Source organism: Coffea eugenioides, chromosome 1 (genome assembly GCF_003713205.1).
Source record: "Coffea eugenioides isolate CCC68of chromosome 1, Ceug_1.0, whole genome shotgun sequence".
Classification (NCBI taxonomy): domain Eukaryota; kingdom Viridiplantae; phylum Streptophyta; class Magnoliopsida; order Gentianales; family Rubiaceae; genus Coffea; species Coffea eugenioides.
The window spans coordinates 42671242-42690595 of record NC_040035.1 but is presented as its reverse complement, the minus strand read 5'-3'; the positions used below and the strand labels follow the sequence as shown (position 1 = coordinate 42690595).

At 37.2% G+C, this 19354-nt stretch overlaps 3 protein-coding genes and 1 non-coding gene across 4 annotated transcripts; 3 read left to right on the top strand and 1 right to left on the bottom strand.

Moving 5' to 3' along the window:
- Positions 1-295: 295 nt before the first annotated feature.
- Positions 296-4666, top strand: LOC113751916 (UDP-D-apiose/UDP-D-xylose synthase 2). Its single transcript, XM_027296064.1, has 9 exons — positions 296-735; positions 1195-1287; positions 1501-1608; positions 3134-3248; positions 3328-3461; positions 3556-3657; positions 3738-3830; positions 3939-4074; positions 4169-4666. Exons 1-9 carry the CDS (start codon positions 469-471, stop codon positions 4279-4281), a joined length of 1161 nt encoding a protein of 386 aa, XP_027151865.1. The 5' UTR covers positions 296-468; the 3' UTR covers positions 4282-4666.
- Positions 4667-5627: 961 nt separating this feature from the next.
- TRNAR-UCU lies at positions 5628-5700 on the bottom strand. Its single transcript has one exon. It is a non-coding gene; the product is annotated as a tRNA-Arg (tRNA).
- Positions 5701-7103: 1403 nt separating this feature from the next.
- LOC113761094 (BTB/POZ domain-containing protein At3g44820) lies at positions 7104-12889 on the top strand. Its single transcript, XM_027303972.1, has 4 exons — positions 7104-8207; positions 8817-8886; positions 9645-10856; positions 11778-12889. The coding sequence occupies exons 1-4, from the start codon at positions 8158-8160 to the stop codon at positions 12345-12347; spliced, it is 1902 nt and encodes a 633-aa protein (XP_027159773.1). The 5' UTR covers positions 7104-8157; the 3' UTR covers positions 12348-12889.
- A 1342-nt stretch (positions 12890-14231) lies between these two features.
- Positions 14232-19354, top strand: LOC113775214 (protein RETICULATA-RELATED 1, chloroplastic). Its single transcript, XM_027319996.1, has 7 exons — positions 14232-14950; positions 15078-15176; positions 15719-15939; positions 16817-16886; positions 17153-17232; positions 17965-18029; positions 18875-19354. Exons 1-7 carry the CDS (start codon positions 14417-14419, stop codon positions 19066-19068), a joined length of 1263 nt encoding a protein of 420 aa, XP_027175797.1. The 5' UTR covers positions 14232-14416; the 3' UTR covers positions 19069-19354.

Sequence of the window (19354 nt, the reverse complement as noted above, 5' to 3'; positions counted from 1 at the left end):
ATCCAAACATGTTTTGGAAACATAATCAAGTACCATATCAAGAAATCATACCCATTTAAGACCAATTATGACCACTAATCAAACAAAACCGTAACCCAGAAAAGTCCAAATATCCAGTACATCGCTCTACATCATCACACGGCGATCTCAGACTCAGAGCGCGTAATCATAATCCCCCACTCGAAATGCTCCCGCGCGTACAGATGAGTTGAAGCTATCCCAATTCCCCATGTCCATAATAATACAAATTGAACGCGAGTAGGGCCATATTCTCTCACAGCCTCTGCCCTCACCTCCCTCCTTTTTTCTGCTTTAAATACAGCCCCTCAGCTTCCCCACCGTTCTCCTCCTCCGTCCACCTCCTTTAATCCATCGTCAAATTTCACACACTCACGCACTCCAATTACACCGTAGCATTTATTAGAACAGAGTAGCGAAACCTAGGGTCAAGGATTTCGGGAAGACGAAATGGCAGGAAGAGTAGATCTGGATGGGAATCCGATAAAGCCGATGACAATTTGCATGATTGGCGCCGGTGGATTCATTGGGTCCCACCTCTGCGAGAAATTGATGTCGGAAACGGAGCATAAAGTCCTTGCCGTGGATGTCTACAGCGATAAGATCAAGCATTTGTTGGAGCCGGCGTCGCTGCCCTGGGCCGGCCGTATCCAATTCCACCGCCTCAATATTAAGAACGATTCCCGCCTTGAAGGCCTCATCAAGATGGCAGATCTTGTAAATTTCTTTATTCTCTTCAGTGCTTGGCATTTTCAATTTCCCCATGTTTTCTATCATGCCTCTGAATTTTCTTTGTCTAGTGATTTTCCGTGATTATTTCCTGTTTTTAAGAGGGAAAACGGGGAAATATGGTTGTTTGCATGCATTTAACTGCTCTTTTTCCTTTTTTATATTGCATATTATGGAAAATTTTGCAGTAATTTTCTTGATTTATTGTTCCGAGTATACTGAATGATAGATGTTAGATCTGAATCTTGGCGGCTGAAAAGATTTGTTTCTCGAGGTTGGTTTATATGCCTTCTGTATTTATAATAGTATATGCAATTGTTTATAGGGGCTTTAGTCTTGAGATAGGGTCAAATACTATTATTAAATGCTGGAATGGTAAATGGGATTTGACTGTTCTGCTGATTTTTTATTTTGTCTTTTCCTTATTGGGTATTTATTGTCATGTAGACTATAAATCTTGCCGCGATCTGTACTCCAGCTGATTACAATACTCGACCTCTCGATACAATCTACAGCAACTTCATTGATGCTCTCCCAGTGGTATGAACTTTGCGTTTTTCGGTACTTCTAGTTATGTTCTTTATTAAGAGGGATGAAAGGTTGGGGCGATGTTGCAATAATCTGATTGAATTGGCTATTTTGAGGCAGCATTGGTTCACATGCTGGGGAACGTTGATGTTACTGTAAAATGGTCTATGGCTTTTGACTTTTTCTTTCGTCTCTTGAAAATGCGGATTTTGTGGCGTTCTGCAGGTTAAGTATTGCTCTGAAAATGGCAAGCGTCTCATTCACTTCTCTACCTGTGAAGTTTATGGGAAAACAATCGGTAGTTTTTTACCCAAAGATAGCCAATTGCGACAGGTGAGGATATGCTTTCAAAACCTTTTTCAGATGTTTGACTAGATGTCCTAAACTAGTGAGTATCATGGATAACTCTCATTTATATGTTGGATGAAATGGGATTAAATATGTCTAGGAATTTTGAGTCACAAAAGGGAATCCTGAGAAGAAGAAAATATCATGTGGTTATTTTGTTTAAAACTGCATCTTATTCTCTGTCTTGGATTGTAAAGTTTATTAACTGTGTATATCATCCAAATCTCTGAGAAAAGGTGTCGAAATTTAGAGATTTTTTTGGAGGCCGTTTGACACATTTATGGAGCTGGCTACTCTTATGATAAATAAAATTTTTGAAAGCATTAAACTATAGATGATTCTTTTGATTTTATTTAGTGATTTCATACTTCCCTGTGGAAACCTTAATTTTCATAAGTAGTAATGTTGGAATGTGAAAATTCTTGTTATGGCATGGATAGGGGTGCATGTGTATCAGGCCCGTTATTTCATGGATTTAGTTGGATCATAGCTTGGCTGGGACTTCTATATAGTTTCCAGAAGAGGGAAACTTGTTACAAATCAAATATCCATATATTTGACCAGTAAATGAAAAACATGTGGAGGTCAGAATTTACCATTTGTGTGCTGCAAGTTATCTAAGTGAGGTTTTGTTCTGTGGCTTCCATTTAATTTTGAGAAGCTAAGTTGATCTTTTGGGAATCTTGAAGATACATGTTGTGTCTGGGAAATTATTCCAGTCTGAGCTAGGGGATTACGTGTTTGTACCATTGTTGACATTGGTAGTTAGGCAAAGAGGCCAAAACTGAAGTCTTTCAACTATAACTCGAAACATAGGAAGATATTTTTTCTTTACTCTGCTTCTCCATATTTTTATTGTTTCTACTTTGGCTCCTGCATGAATGGCATTGATAGAAGCGATTTTTATTAATAACAGTGGCAAAGAACCTTTAAATAAGATAACAAATGATGTAAATTGCAATTTATAGTTTGCCTTTTAATTTAACTTGATGTTGACTAGTACTTGGCATTTTACTTTCTGTTCAAAATTCTAATACATGTGCTAACATACATGTTTTTGAGTTGCATAGGGTCATCTTTTTTGTACTAGGTGGTTCCAAATGGAAAACCGCATCTTGTTTGTAAAGTTTTTCAAAGAATCTCCCCCTTTCCCCAAGTATGTTTCGTCTCTGGTTCTGCTTTGTCACAATAATCAAACTGAAAATAAAAAAGTTTTTCAACATCACTTTGGAATCTTGATGGGGCTTGCTGCTCTTTTCTTTTGATCGACTCCAATGAGGACTAGTTTAAGAGCACGCCAATGCGCTGTATGGTAAAATTTGGTTAGTTTATTTCATGTTGCTGAAAATATTAATATGAGCTATTTCTTCTTGCTGCATTTTGTCTTAGGTTTCATATTTGGTGCACTTAGTAACCCAGTTTTTTTACTATTACTACTATTTTGGCACTTTGGTAGAGCGAGATTTTAAGCGGTGGAAATCCATTGAGTCTTTTCTGCTTTATGAAATAGGATCCTGCTTATTATGTTCTCAAGGAAGATACCTCCCCTTGCATTTTTGGTTCCATTGAGAAGCAGAGGTGGTCCTATGCATGCGCAAAGCAATTAATTGAGAGATTGATCTATGGTGAGCTACCTTTTTGTTGATCTGTCTTTTCAATATTAGATACTGCACTGGATATTTCTGACTTGGCCTTGCAATGCAGCTGAGGGTGCTGAAAACGGTCTTGAGTTTACCATTGTTAGGCCCTTTAACTGGATTGGTCCTAGAATGGATTTCATACCTGGAATTGATGGGCCCAGTGAGGGTGTTCCAAGAGTTCTGGCATGCTTTAGTAATGTTAGTCTCATTTCTTGTTTTCATGTTGGTAGTCTGTAATTTTTTTGTGGTTGTCCTATCTCTTAACCATATTCTACCATTTCTTTTTCTTCAGAATCTATTGAGGCGTGAGCCCCTAAAACTTGTTGATGGAGGCCAATCACAGAGAACCTTTGTTTACATTAAAGATGCAATTGAAGCTGTTCATCTGATGATTGTATGTTGGCTTTGGTGTCATTTTGGTTTGTTACACATGTTATTGTTGAATTTGGATCTGAGTGGTTTACTTTTGCTTAGGAAAATCCTGCTAGGGCAAATGGTCAGATTTTCAATGTGGGTAATCCTAATAATGAAGTTACAGTCAGGCAGCTAGCTGAAATGATGACAGAGGTATATGAATGATGTTTGTCATAGAGTGTTTTATCATTAATTTTGTGTTTGTTTTTGTGATTTGTCTATATTTTGAATTCCTTACCATCTTCTACCCACATTCGGCAGGTTTATGCAAAGGTTAGTGGAGAGCCTCCACTAGAAGCGGCTACCATAGATGTAAGCTCCAAAGAATTTTATGGTGAAGGTTATGATGATAGTGATAAAAGAATTCCTGATATGACTATAATCAACAAACAACTGGGTATGAACTTCTTGTTTTCCTGTACTTCTGTTAAATTTCTTGTCACTGAGGATTCACTGAATTTGATTGTCAATGTTTGTTGGATGATTTCCAGGATGGAATCCCAAAACATCTCTCTGGGATCTACTTGATTCCACCCTTACCTATCAACACAGGACATACGCTGAGGCTATCAGAAAAGCAATTTCAAAGCCTGTTGCAAGTTAAGAAACAGTATAGTGTGGTTCTTTCTCAAGTGCTGCTTGTTGGCAGGTCTTGCAATTCTTTCTACGGATCTGTTGAGTATATCTATATGGTTCATTGTGATATAGGCCACATTTTTTCACTTTCAAAGTGTTACTAGTCCATAGCGTGCAGTTACAAGGAACATGAAACTCAATGTTGGTCTTAAGGGCGGGATTTTAGTAGGAAGACTTGTGATGCTTTATCTAAGACACTTTGGAGAACTATAGAAGGATAGATGTACTGTTTGTAATTTGTGGTCACTCATCTGCTGCTTAATGCATACCACAACTATACGGGATCATGTTGTATCATTTTGTTCTGCCTCTTCAGGCTTCATTTCCCTAATATATTATTCTTTTTGTGACTATTGGCCCTTTTCTTATTTACGAAGAGGCTTGCGATCAGTTTTACTTGTCAAGGTATTGAAGATGCTTCTCAGCATTAAAATGATATACCGGCAGTAAACGGTCCATTACCATGGTGAATGAGTGCTGAGGTTTGGGTTTTAGCTGGGGTCTTTGTTATCAGCTCATGACCTCTCAAGGCTTATGATAAGTGTAATAACCATCGCGTTTGCAAATGCTCTTAAAGAATTGCCAACAAATAATGTAGGCTATTTGCCTTGACTTGATTAAAGGCTTAAGAAGACCTTGGTAGAAGCTTTGTGCATTAAAAGATGCTTTACCGTTCTTCAAACCTAGTCTACTGAAAAGCATGTGATGGTTCAAGGCGATTGGAATTAGTTAGTACTTGGCCTTTTGTTTTGCCTATTTCTGTGCTACACTACCAATCGTTCGTTAGACAAACTATTGTTGCCTACTTAGTGTTGGCACCATCGATTTTTTAAGTTTCATAAAGATGTAAAATGCTTGCCATGGATTTTGGTCTGAGCTTTTAATTTGATCCAAAACCATCCATGCTACTGCAATGTACTCCTAAGTAAGAAGGTGTTAGGAAGCAACTCTCTCTCTCTCTCTCTCTCTCTATATATATATATATATATATATATACGCACACACATAGAACTAAAGCATGTATCTCTTGATTTAAAATCAGATGGCTACTAATTTTCCTTGTCATATGTTAAATCATGCTTTACCAATTTGATTACCACTAGTCAGATATATGCTGTATCTCTGGGTTATCACATAAACATTTCGCCTCATTCACAATCGAATATTTCTGTTGGACAGAATCTGTAAAATTACAAAACACAAAAAATAAAACAGAAAACAGATCTATGCCACCAACTTTATCACGAAAGGCCCTGAAACATCTTGGTCCAGTTTTGGATAACGCATCCATGAAAGTCCCGAAAAATACAAAGACACGCCTGGTGGGACTCGAACCCACAATCGTCTGATTAGAAGTCAGACGCCTTATCCATTAGGCCACAGGCGCTTTGGTTGTTTCTCTGTACGAGTCATCTATAATCATAGTTTTATAGTGTGATAAGCCGTTGGACATGGCAAAATCCAATTGAGTTTAATAAATTCACAATCTCTTGTAAATACTATACGAGTACATGAAAATAAAAAAAAAATTGCTTTGAATAGAAATTCACGGCAACAATCTATGATCAAGATGTATTTCCAGTATGAGGGTTTATAACTTCGAATTGCAGTTTAGCCTCTTCTTCACATTATTTTCTCACTAAAGGAAAGTGTCACCTTTTGCTTTTTGCCAAAGATTTTCGCGCAGGTATGGTAACTTTTATTAAAGAATTATTTTTTTAATATACCGATGGTGTATATATTATCGAACTTGAAAAATATGACAATTAGTTTTAATTTTAATTTGAAATTTATGTTTTGTATATGTGCATGTACCCAACCCCACTAATGTATACATAGTTTTTTTTTATGCATAATATATACATATTTTTTTTAAAATGAATTACATTACATAATCAGTATATAGAAGTTTAATCTTTTTCTAAAATGGATTGGAATGCAACTCTCCACCATTAATTGTTGTTTCATGGCCTCTTCATTTCATATTCATGATCCATTTAGGTGCCTTGTTCGAGTCTCCCTCTCCTGCTTTTCATCTTTCTTTGTAATTTTGTCTTTGACTAGTTAACTATAACTACGGAATGGCAATGAATGAAAAGTTTTCAAGATAGTATACATACAAAACATACATATACATTCACATTTATTGACCTCTTACATTTAAATACTTATCTTATGTAATTTTATTTTTTCAAGAAATTAACACTTGAAATCTATCTTTGCAAGCTTTTGGTGAAGTAATACTTGAATTCTATCCTAACAAATGTCCATCGAGACAAATCCCATACTAAATGGCTTTTGATAAAAGTAAGTATTGAGCATTTATATCTGTAACTTTTTGCTTATGTTTAAGACAATTGACACTAATTTACTTTTCCAATTGTAGAAGTATTCAAATCCGTCTCGCTTGCTATTTTTATGAGTTTTTGTAAAAAAATAAATTGTAACGATTTGATGTATGTGAGATAAAAAGATGATCGAAAATGTGTTCACGAAAATATGTCTAATAGAATAGGTGATTGAAAAATATGTTCACGAAAAATATAAAAACTTTTCTACAGAAAACCCTAATCCAAACAAGGCCAACTAGAAAGCATAATCAGAATTCTCAATCTTTACCATCTAACTACAGACAGATGAATTGAATATAATGACAGACTTCATAGTACTCATTCTTTACTGTCGAATTGCACATGATAGAACATAACGAAGCACTTGAGCATCTTCTAATCACAAAATTTTGCTTTACACTGCCTTCAAAAGAAAGCAAAGCTAACCCAAAGAATTTCTCATGCCAACACACAATTTACTAATTTAGCACCATTTCACGTGGGGGTGGCCACCAACAAAGCCACAATCACTCCCGAAAAGAAAAGAAAAGAAAAGAAAAAAAAGACCACAATTATACCAATCACAACAATGTCCCAATCAGAAAAAATCCATGAAATAATAACACCACCACGTAGGCATCAATTATCAGACAATCTCATTAGTAATTCCACCACCCACAGAACACAAGCCCGCACCGCTCGTTGGATTCACCTCGATATTCCCTCGAACGCTTTCCCTGTTTTTCCTTCCGACCATCTGTTCGACAAAAAGCGTGACCCAACTCCACACACGCTTATTATTATTCTACTATTCCCCCACCTCTCCGCTTCCTCTCTCATATCATTTGTCATGTCCCCTTGTCCCTCTTTTAATCCTCTGCCGGCCTAAATTCTCTCAAAATTAGATTATCTGAAGGGGTCAAACCCGAAGTTATAGCAATGGGCCGTGGGATAAAGCTCGAAAATTTGTGAAAACGATGCTTTTCTCCGCCGGTTGCGTGTCTTGGCTTGTGGGTTCTCTATATGTATGTTTTTTTTTGGGAGTGTATTAAAGTAACGTGTGGAGTATGGACCATGCTGTTGCTGTCTTGTGTCTTGTAGGGGATATCAAGAGCAGTGAGCTAGTCTTTTTGTGTGCAAGAATTACTGGGGACTCAGTGGCTTAGCTGTAAAGTGGTGCGAGAAAGGGAAAGAGAGAACCCTGAACGTAAAAATGATTACTTTGATTGATTTGTGCTCAGAATTTACTTAATTTTGGAGGGGTGATTTGGGTTTGACTCATTTTGACTCTGTTCTTGTGGTTGCTATGGTTGGTGGCCTGCCCTGACTTTATTCTTTAGGATGGGGTTTATTTAATTTAATCTGGTGATAGGACTTATCTGGTCCTCTGATGCTTCTTATTCAATTCAAAAGAGAGCGAAAAACAGAGGAAGAGAGTTAAATTGGACTGAACTGATTGACTAATTGTTCTTATAGAGGAGAAGGTCTGTTGAGTCCTCAGGGGGGGCATTGATATGGCTCCTGCAGCAAAAGTTACTGGTTTCCGCCGTGAAGGCAATGACTGGTATGCTTCTGTCTATTACTTAATTGCTTATTTATGTTAGATTCTTGATAAAAAATCATATGTGAAGGCATCAGCTCCGGGACTTGTTCAAGTTATTTGCTTTGATCCTGTCAATAATCATCATGTTCTTTAACACTATAGAATTAGCCTTTGGCATCCAAATATAGTAGATATAGATTGTGGTGAATTGTGGAACTTGTTATATTTGCAGTGCCTCCATTATTACGCATGATTGGGATCAAGGAATAGGAATTCAGTTGTGGCTCTTATAGCCTGATTGTCCTTGGGTAAATATCCTGACTGTCCTTGTTCAGTTCAGTTACCTGTCGCAAATATGGTTTATAGTTCAGAATAAGATTTGAATTTATTGAACTGCCTGTACACGAATTGGTGTCAGAGTGAGGAATGTGAAGGAGGCATGATTATGAGCAAAAACAATTGCTATCTCTCTTATTGAAGTTGGAACTTGAGTTTAATCGTCATTCTTCATTCCCTGACATGTAGTAGGATGCCGAACATGTTTTGACTTTACATACGTTACACACACTTACCTGGTACATGAGCTTTAAATCAAATTAAATCGATTTTGATTTATAATGAACTTCACAGGTTCTATAATGCAACTCTACCAAGTGACATAACTGTGGTGGTAGATGGTGTTAACTTCCATCTTCACAAGGTATTTATTATTCTTTGTGCATTTGGAAATATATGAGATCTATTTTTGTATTTTGTTGTTCTTTTGGTGGTACTTTTTCTGTTGTTCATCTTGAGTTGGTTACTGATGTAGTGCCATTTGTATCTGAGTAGGTCGAAGGCAATGATCTTGTACTGTGTTAAACTTCTCACATCAAAGCATATTGACCTTTCCAATTCCCTAGGTGTTTAATCATATTGATAAATGTCTGCTTTTGCATGTCCATTGCTTTTAGAACGTGACTGTCAGTTGATTATTTTGCAATTTTCCAATTACTATGAATCTCTTTCTGACATTTTGTTTGTTACATGTATGAAGTTCCAATGTCCCGCCTTTTAGCAACAAAAGTGTTTCTTCTCTAAAACAATTTGTGAGGACTCCAAGGATGTTGTCTTGTTTGAAATGACTGCGATCTCTCTATAAATCAGTACACTGTTTTTTTTTTTAATAGCTCATTTCTTTGTGTTTTAGCACCTCTGTTCATTAGGTTCTTAAGTGGTTTTAGAATTTTAATAATTTTTTTTTTAATTTAAATTTCGCCTTCTTCTTGCTTAATGCACAACTGTTTTCCTCTTCTGTGGCTTGAGGGGAGGGGTCAGTACTAATTTGAGTTGTGTGGGATTTCTTTGACTTTTTCCTTGGAATTGCTTTTTTCTTCTCTTTTAATCCTCATTTTCTTTGCTTTTTTTTTTGTAGTTTTCTTAATCCTGAGGATAATATTAACTTTTCTTTGTCTCCAGTTTCCACTGGTATCAAGATGTGGGAGGATTTCCAACATAATCGAAGAATCTGAAGAATCCACTGATGGGAATTTCATCACAACTTTTGAAGACTTCCCTGGTGGCAGTGAGACATTTTTGGTCATAATAAAATTCTGTTATGGTGGGCGGGTGGAATTTACAGCAAGAAACATAGTAATGGTATATTGTGCAGCGGACTACCTTGAAATGACAGACGAGCATGGAGAAGATAACTTATTGTCAAAGTCAGAAGGTTTCTTCCACAATAATGTTCTAAAGAACTGGAAGGATTGCCTTTTGGCTCTCCAAAGTTGTGAACCAGTAATTTCAAGAGCAGACAAGCTGCAAATTGTCAGTAGATGTTTAAATGCTGTCTCCGTGATGGTTTGTACAGATCCTAGTCTCTTTGGATGGCCTATGTTGATGTATGGTAGTTTACAGAGCCCTGGGGGTAGCATTCTATGGAATGGAATCAATACAGGTGCAAAGATCCAAAGTACCATGGAATCAGACTGGTGGTATGAAGACATTTCATATCTGAGTGTGCATTTGTTTGAGAGGTTGATTCATACAATGGAAGGAAAAGGTATAAAACCAGAAAATTTAGCAGGTGCTATAATGCACTACTGCAGAAAGTACCTTCCTGGTTTGGGCAGATGGCAGGGTGGACAGAGTGGTAAACCCAGAACTGTTGCAAGTTTCAGCATGACTCCAGCTGCCGTTGACCAAAAGGTTCTTTTAGAAAGTGTTACAAAGCTGCTCCCTGAAAAAAAGGGGACATTGTTTTGCCGATTTCTGTTAGGGCTTCTACGAGTAGCATTGATATTGGGTGTCAATCATACATGTCAGGACTCTTTAGAGAGAAGAATAGGGGTGCAACTGGATCAAGCTACTCTAGATGGTCTACTGATACCATGTTACTCAGACTCTGATACATTATACAATACTGATTGTGTAGAGCGAATGATTCATCATTTTATGTCTTCTGAATCGAGGCTAACTTCTCTATCCCCATCATCTTTTGATCTAGAAACATCTCCATCATCAGGACCATTGAAGAGAGTGGCAAAGTTGGTAGATGGATACATTGCTGAGGTTGCTTCTGATGTGAACCTGAAACCCAACAAAATGCGTTTGCTTGCAGAAGCCTTGCCAGAATCTTCAAGATCTTTGCATGATGGATTGTACCGAGCGCTGGATATTTACTTAAAGGTAACAATAAGTTCACTGCTGCTTATCAACTTGTGTGTCACGTAAAATTTGTGAATTAATTGCTGGTAACTTAGTTTTATTAATGGAATGTCGTGCAACTCCAAAGCAGTTTCCTTTTTCTCCTTTATGTTAGGAGTTCTGCATAATGATGTGTTTCTGACTTTCTGTGGTACTGCATGACTTGTGTATAAATTACTTGCAAAATCCTTTTGCATTTGATACACAGCAATCAACTTAATTCAGTCCTTTAGGACCTTTATGATCCAGATGAAGCTGAGTTTTGCTTAGGAAAAGAAAAAGGAAATGAAAGTGCGATGGACGACAGTTTGGCTGACAGGTTCTCTCATATTAAAGTAATTTTTATGTTCGAAGTATTTGCAGTCAACTGAATTAAAGTGCTGTCTATAGTCAAAGAAGCTCCCCAAATGATGTGAACAAGTCATGTTCTTGTTCTTGGAAAATTGGGCTCTAGAAAATGATTTTTCTTAGTTCGTATCATTATTTCCTCTTCAGCTTTCTGATTACAGCACATCTTAAATTGCTAGAGGCTTCCTTATAATTCAGTTCTTATTTCTGAAGCAGTTGTAATTTTCTTCAAAAGACCAGAAAATGTTATTTTAGTTAATTGTTTCAGCTTTTGTTTGATTTCATTGCAAAGAGACTGTTTATTTTTCTTAAACTCGTGATCTCCAATTGGGGACATTTATGAATATGTCTAGTTTGTAACAGTTCCCTTGTGATTTTGTGTTATGTTTTAGCCTTCACTTGATATATGCAGTGCGTCTTGGCTACACATGCGTATAACATGCTTCAACACAGATACACGCAGTTTTCTGTGTACCTGCTATTTATACTCCTACAAAGGTGACCAACAAAGCCTCTTATTATCCTAATGTAGAACATTCTCATGAACTTGTACAGGAACACCCTTGGCTTCCTGAGAAAGATAAGGAACAGCTATGCAACATTATTGACTTTCGGAAGCTGTCCATTGATGCTTGTGCTCATGCATCTCAAAATGAAAGGTTGCCACTCAGAGTTGTTCTTCAAGTGCTGTTCTTTGAGCAGTTGCAGCTGAGGGCAGCTCTTGCCGGCTGCCTCCATGTCTTGGATGCTGAAACTGCTCCTCCTGTTCCAATGACTGTCCCGAGTGACATGGCGGGTCAGATTCTCCAGAGAGATGGGTGGATGACAGTTGCTCGTGAGAACCAGGTATTAAAAGTAGACATGGAAAGGATGAGATCTAGAGTTGGAGAGCTTGAAGAAGAATTCACTAAAATAAAGCAAGAGATGAAAAGGGTGGCAAAGTCATACAGCTCTATCAGTTCTCCTCGTTTCATTGCAAGGAGGATGGGATGCAATCTGCTTCCCCAGTCTTCAGAAGCTCAAACAGATGTTGTTGAAAGTACAGCGCCTACTCCTAGGGCATCAGGTGAGCATGGAAGACTTTCCCTTCAGTCAAGACACCGCAAAAGTTTCTCTTTGTTTTGAAAAATCGTGACATTACCAAGTCTTCTTAGATACCCTGATAGTAACCCTGGAAGGTTGGGTCTGAGCTCGTTTCTCATGATATAATGTGTATATTGAGGTGCCAAGTCATTCGCTGTCAAGATGTTCTTTGACTTTTGAAGGCTTGAAGGAGGTACTGATTTGGTGAAATATAATGCAATTTTCTTGGAAAAGGAAGGAAGGATAATTTGAAGACAAATTAGTATTCGTTCTCAAAAAGTTTGGCTGACATTCCGTTCTCAACATTAGTATAGGCGAGTAAATACATTAAGTCGACTCTAGAGAGGGAAAAAAGGAGGTATATCATTTATAGTTTTCAGATTCTTTTGGGTTCATACATGTACAGCTCCATTTGATAGGATGTGATTTTGTAAGCAGGTGAAATTTTGGTTGATTTGGACAGAAACTCTGTCCAAGTCAATTGATCCCTATGTCTGAAATGTAGTAACAATCTAGTGACATGTTCATCTCATGAAATTTTCAGATTAAAAAAGTAAATAGTCAAGCTGCTTAACCCATGTAAATTCTTGGTTTACATCCAACTCGCATGCCTAGCAAATTAGTCGATGTTGCTGTGTATGCTTTTGTTCTCTTTGTTTCGCTAATGTATAGCACCACGGTAAGTTTTATCAGCAATCACATGGTAAAGTTGCTTCAGGCACCGAGAAAGATGAAAATTCAAAGGCTTTTCTTGCTTGTTTATCTTAGTTATGCTGTCTAAGCTTTGAGGCGAAAATCGGAGAGGCAAAATGCTTCTGGAGATGTTTATATTAGGAACTGGCAATGCCAAGGACGGGGATCAAACAAGTTCTGATGCAATGCTGTGACTTCTGAGCATGTCCCTCTATGAACACAATTAGGATGAATGCAAAATGTGTCCTGATATTGCAGTTGCTGCTTATGCTTATGGAGGCTAATTTACATTAATAGTTATAATATTCTGACATTGGAGTAATACAACAAGAATAAGTTGAAAACAAGACTCTATATATTGTTCTCCTCTTCTTTGTAAAAAAAAGATTCTGTGTGTATTGTTAGGGGTTTGGAAGTAGGAAGCATTTATGAGAACAGGGAAGGAGGAAAAGGAGAGATGGGGTTCGGAACGATTTTCAGTCCTTGTTTGGCAAGCAAGTTTTTAGCCAAGTTTGTTGCCACAAGTTTTTTAACAACTTTTAGTTTTAGCAATCTCAAAAAACTTCTCAAAATTTTTAAACTATACACTTCAAAATATTCAAAAATTTACACATTTTAAAATTTTTTCTACAACTTCTACAATAAGTTACAGCAAGGTTTTAGACAAATACCCAAAAAATTTACTTGACAAACTGGGCTTCAGTTTCAATTGTACGAGATATATGGTGTATAATAATACTCATATTATGCATGTTTATCAACAAAGTAAAAAAGGCTAACTCTACTCGTGTAACTTATTGAAAATTGTTTGAAAAATCAATCTCAATTACTATAACAATTAGGCATAAATTGTTCATTAAAGCTGTTTCTATGATTATTAATAGAGTACGAGTGAGGTTATAAAATTAGGGAAGAAAAGTAGTGCCCTTGAATTTATATCTCTTTTTTCTTGAATTGCCTGTTGCATGATGGAAAAATAATAATAATAATATGTTCTACATAAAAAATAAAATAAAATAAAATAACTCGACCCAAAATTTCCCACTTTTCATGCTTTGTTTGCCCATTTGACATTTGGTAGTTGGCCGACGGCCAGGGACTGTATACTGAAACTTTGTAAATTCTATGGGGCATAATTAAAAATGACAAAATTCCAGGTGTCTAAATATAAATAGTCCTACAAATAAAGCTGCCACTCTAACAACAGCGTGCGATAAACCCTACTGTGTGGGATCTTACGAGTTACAACCTATACGGAACCGGATTCTTGATACTTCACCCAAAGGCCAAAAGGCCCAAAACTTTCGTGCTGGATTTTTTCTTGATAATTCATTGATAACTGATTTAAGTGTTGACAGCCAAAAAGGAAACAGGTATAGAACTTTTGTATTTTTGGTAATAGCTTTACATTGACAAGTATGGCTATTTCTTCCCAGAGCTTGAGCTTGGCATTGAAAAACCTGTCAATTTCGCCAAATGAAAGCAACCAATTCGCTGCCCAGAGTGTTGACTTCCAGTTCAGGCTTTTGGGTTCTTCCAAAAACTCGACCTTTTCCAGCTTTTCAATCAGAAATGATGGTAGTTTCAGGGAAAATAATAGGAGTAACAGTTGCCAAGTGTTTCAGCTCAAATGTAGCGAATCGGATTTTATTGCGAAAACGAGTGCTCTCAAGGAGGTTATAGAGGAACCCAGAATTGATAATGGAAGTGGAGGAGATGGCGGCAATGGGCGATTGCCGTCTGGCGGTGGAGGTGGCGGGGGCGGGGGCGGGGGCGGAGATGAAGAAGAAGAAGGTGATTTTGATGAAAAAGAATTCGGGCCTCTTTTGAAGTTTGAAGAAGTGATGAGAGAAGCTGAAAAACGAGGGGCGACTCTGCCTTCTGATATGTTAGAAGCTGCCGAGACTACTGGGATTCGGAGCTTGATTCTTAGCCGTTATTTGGGTTTACAGGTGGAAATGCCTGCTTATGATGTTTAAATTTTTTCCCCTGGTCATGGATTTGTTGCTATTGCCATCTTGATACTGTTGGTCGATGGATTGTTAATTGGAGTGTTTCTGGATTGAATTCATAATGCAGGGGTCAGTTTGGCCGTTGGGATTCTTGATGAGGTACTGCTCTATGCTCAGGAATCGAATGCTTGCTGATCCAGCGTTTTTGTTTAAAGTTGGGACAGAGGTTAGTTAAAGACTTTGAACTGGGTTATAATGTTGAATTATTATGTATGGGAACATGTATTGCTTGCCAAAAAGGATTATTCTTTGAGCTTAGCTATGGCAGTTATGCCTGTGGGATGTGTGTTTTTATTCTAATCGTTAATCAAGGACAATTGCTCATTTTGGCCCATACGGAATGGTTTAGGGATACTCGTTTAGCTGTTTCGGCTGTTTTTTGGAGTTTGTCAGGGCTTGCTTTTCTTGTGGATGCATGAAATGCTTGACACAAATACCAAATGGAACCTGAAGTGACAACATTGACATTAGAGTGATGCATTATGTCTGTTTTCCTGTATTCTTTGAACCTGTGAAGTTGCATGGCAGAAAAATGCACAAACTAAAGAATAATTTCATGGATGAGGTTGAAATCGAGTTTGTAGCTTTCAACCTTGTAGACTGGACTTTTGTGGTGAACTTTCCAGTTTAGTTTAAACAAGTTATCCAACTTTTGTTAATGTATTTTCTGTTGGGCTGTCATAAGTAACTGGATGTCTTGTATTTTAGGTGGTCATTGATACTTGTTGTGCAACATTTGCGGAAGTTCAGAAGAGGGGTAAGGATTTTTGGGCCGAGTTCGAATTGTATGCTGCAGATGTTTTGGTTGGGGTGGTAGTTGACATTGCTCTGGTTGGCATGCTGGCACCTTATGCTCGTATTGGGAAGAGATCTGTTTCGAGTGGCTTTTTAGGGCGACTACAACTTGCCACTGCTTCTCTCCCAAGCAGGTATAATAGCTTATAGGATCTTAATGTTACTGTCATTTGTTCTCTTTCATCTTTTAACAGTTGATAGTGATGACCCCCTGTGTGGTTGACTTTATCATAACATAGATATTGCCATTGAAGCTGATCAAGGGGCTGTTGAAAACCAGCAATCTGGTGGTAGGAAGCAGTTGATGATAAAATATTGCACTTCAAAAGAAAACATCTGTTGTGACTTGAAAGTTAGAGATTCACATATAGAAACCTTAAAGTCAAGTCAGGTGTATAAGATTTGAATAAATTGCTTCCTATTCTTCCAGATTGGAATGCATTTTAAAGATTGCAAAGCTGTAAAGTAAAACTAGCAACTGAGTGTCTTTGATTACCCAACATATGTCATGACCAGCAAAATTATACAGGAAAAAATTTTGCTGGTGTTGGTCAAAACCTCAAAGGTTGTTGATTTAGGCAATCAACCGATCATTAGGTGATGCTCTTATATAAATAATTCCAGCTACTTCTGTTGCACAATTAGGATTTATAGCCTCAATTACTAGTCTGCGCGTTAGAGATATAACTCAGTTTCAGAGTTACTCCATGTATTAGGACTAAAGATTTTTCTCCTTTTAAAGCATGCATTACCCCATGTTGTACTGAATACCATTAAATATTGCAAACTATCAGCTGATTGTATTTAATTGCTACTATCCCAATTTTGACAGGGTTTGTGCCTAATATAAGATTAATTAGTTAATACTTGAGTGTCCTGTGAATACCTCAATCCCATGCCCCTTTTTAGTCTTATACTTCTGGTGTTTATTGGGCTAGCAGAATTGCGTGCATCTTGTTTGCTGTTACAACTGACTATTTAGGTGTTTAATTGTGAATATTTTGGTTCTAGTGTTTTTGAAGCTGAAAGGCCAGGATGCAAATTTTCAGTCCGGCAACGAATCGCTACATACTTTTACAAGGTAATACATTTTGTAGATACACCGGGTGACAATTACTATATTTGGTTACCAGGCTTGAAGTCTTGAAGGGAGCATATGTCCCCTATCATCTCATTTTATTTAGTTAAAAGCTTTCCCTGATCCTCTTTTTTCTGTTAATGGCATGCATTCTTGTTCCAATGTTAACATCTTGCTTTCCCAGTTCATCTGTGATTTTTTATGCTACTTTCTGTCGGATCCTTGTTGAATATTTCTCTTGTTGACCACCTAACTTATGCTCGATCCAGGGTGTATTATATGCTGCAGTTGGATTTGGCTGTGGGCTTATCGGTCAAGGCATAGCAAATTTGATTATGACTGCTAAAAGGTGTATGTCTTTTTAGATAACTTCATGCTATTACTTGCTATTGGACTATGAAATAGTTTCTAGGCTTTTGGAACGAGAATAATTCTTATTGTATGTTGTTCTCTTGGGTATTGAATTAAAGTAATTATCTTTTCTTAAACTCACTATAAAGCTCTGGACTGAAAGCATGAAATAACAAAAAATATGATTCACATCTCTAATTATCATTTCACTGGTGTATGCAGTTTTTAAAAAGTAATCTTTGCATTGAAAAATGGAAGTGAAACTAAACAAGAGATTAAATTTTTTAATCACTTGCTCTTAGAAAGTGGATTTTGAATAATATAATAAGTTGAAAGCAGCAATTTTGATGATGGAACAAATTGTTCAAATTATCCATTATTTTCCTAAATCAACCTTTTAGAAAAGTAAGTTCATCATATTCAGCACACTTGAAAGAATTAAAGTTTTGCTTTCTCCACTGTATTGAGAGAGCCATTATTCATATTAACCTTCACATTGGCCCCATAAATCCCTTCAATTAAGCACACAAAATGGGGAACTCAAGATAGTATTACGTACCTCACTGTGGCCCAATTATTCAGTCTATTCTTTCACATTTTTCTTGTTCGGATAAGCATTAATGGACTATATGTCATTCTGATGAAATTTGAGTGGAGATGTCCAGAAAATTTGGCAGTGCACATTCTTAAATGGCCCCAGATCTATACTGTGCTTCTTTTTATCTTTCAGGAACATCAAGAAGTCAGAAGAGGATATTCCAGTTCCCCCTTTAGTAAAGAGTGCAGCTCTCTGGGGTATTTTACTTGATACTACTCAACCTATCCTTTCTATTGCTGCCACTGTGTGTACTATCTGATTTTGTTGCTTCAGAGAGAGGTGCCATTATGCATTTAAAGCTTCACTACCTTTTACTATCATGTTGCATACTTTGATTCTGAGGCACTCAATCCTTAAAGACTTGGACTCTCTCTCTGACTTATCTATGTTCTTTTCTTTTTTGCTTTTTCTCTCTTCTAATTTTTTCCTGATGGCCTGATGAACATATGACTTCCAATTTCTTAGGCACAAGGTAAGTGCCAATTGCACGGTCAAATCAACCGCGTGATTTTTTTTTTTTGGAAAAGAACGTTTGAGTGAATACGATTCTATGAAAGGATCTTATGATCCTTAAATTTGGATGTAGTCTGCGAATCATATAGGTTTGAGCTATTCTTCAAATTTTTCTGAAATTTAATAACTTGATTGGGTACATTGTTCTTCATTTCCCTGGTGCTGGTCATTTTTCCTTCCTTCTGCCTGTGTCATTGAAGCACATGTTTGATAACAATCTGATGGATTTCTTATTTCTGCCATCTCATGTGCCTTTGATTTAAGTTGCTGACGGACATGAAAAGAAAGACCTATGCTTGAACCTTGGTGTTCTCCTTCTGGTTAAATTCCTTGAGATATGTGGCTAAAGTTCAAGCCTCCAACAATCTTCTTTCAGAAAAAAAGAACCTAAGAGTCTTAACTTGTTAACCAGTATTCTGGACAAGGCGTTGCTTGGGGCTTGAATTGGAAGATTTTTTAAGAGAACTTCTGCCATGAGTTGCCTGTCCTCATTCATTTGGTGTTATTCATTATTCTCATTTGTTGCCAGGTGTTTTCCTAGCAGTCTCCTCCAATACTCGTTATCAGATTATTAATGGCTTGGAGCGATTGGTCGAAGCATCGCCTGTAGCAAATCGAGTCCCACCTGTTGCGATGGCCTTCACAGTTGGTGTGCGATTTGCTAACAACATCTATGGTGGAATGCAGTTTGTAGATTGGGCAAAATGGAGTGGAGTGCAATAATAGCATCCATCAGATATCTCATCCATGTATTTTTTATTGATTGAAATATTCATTAGGTTAGATTTTTTTGGTTTAAGCTTTCCCAGCCCTTCTCCAACCCCGCCCTGCTGCCAGGAGAGTGGTGTTTTCCCTAGCTTAAATAAAAGAAGGAAAATAGCAGAAAGAAGAAATATTAAAGGAAAGAGAGAGAACTGATGATGCCCTTGGCTTAAGCAAAAATATTGGGTTTGTTTGGATAGGAGTTTATTTGAATGATTTATTTGAGATAATTACTGTAGTACTTTTA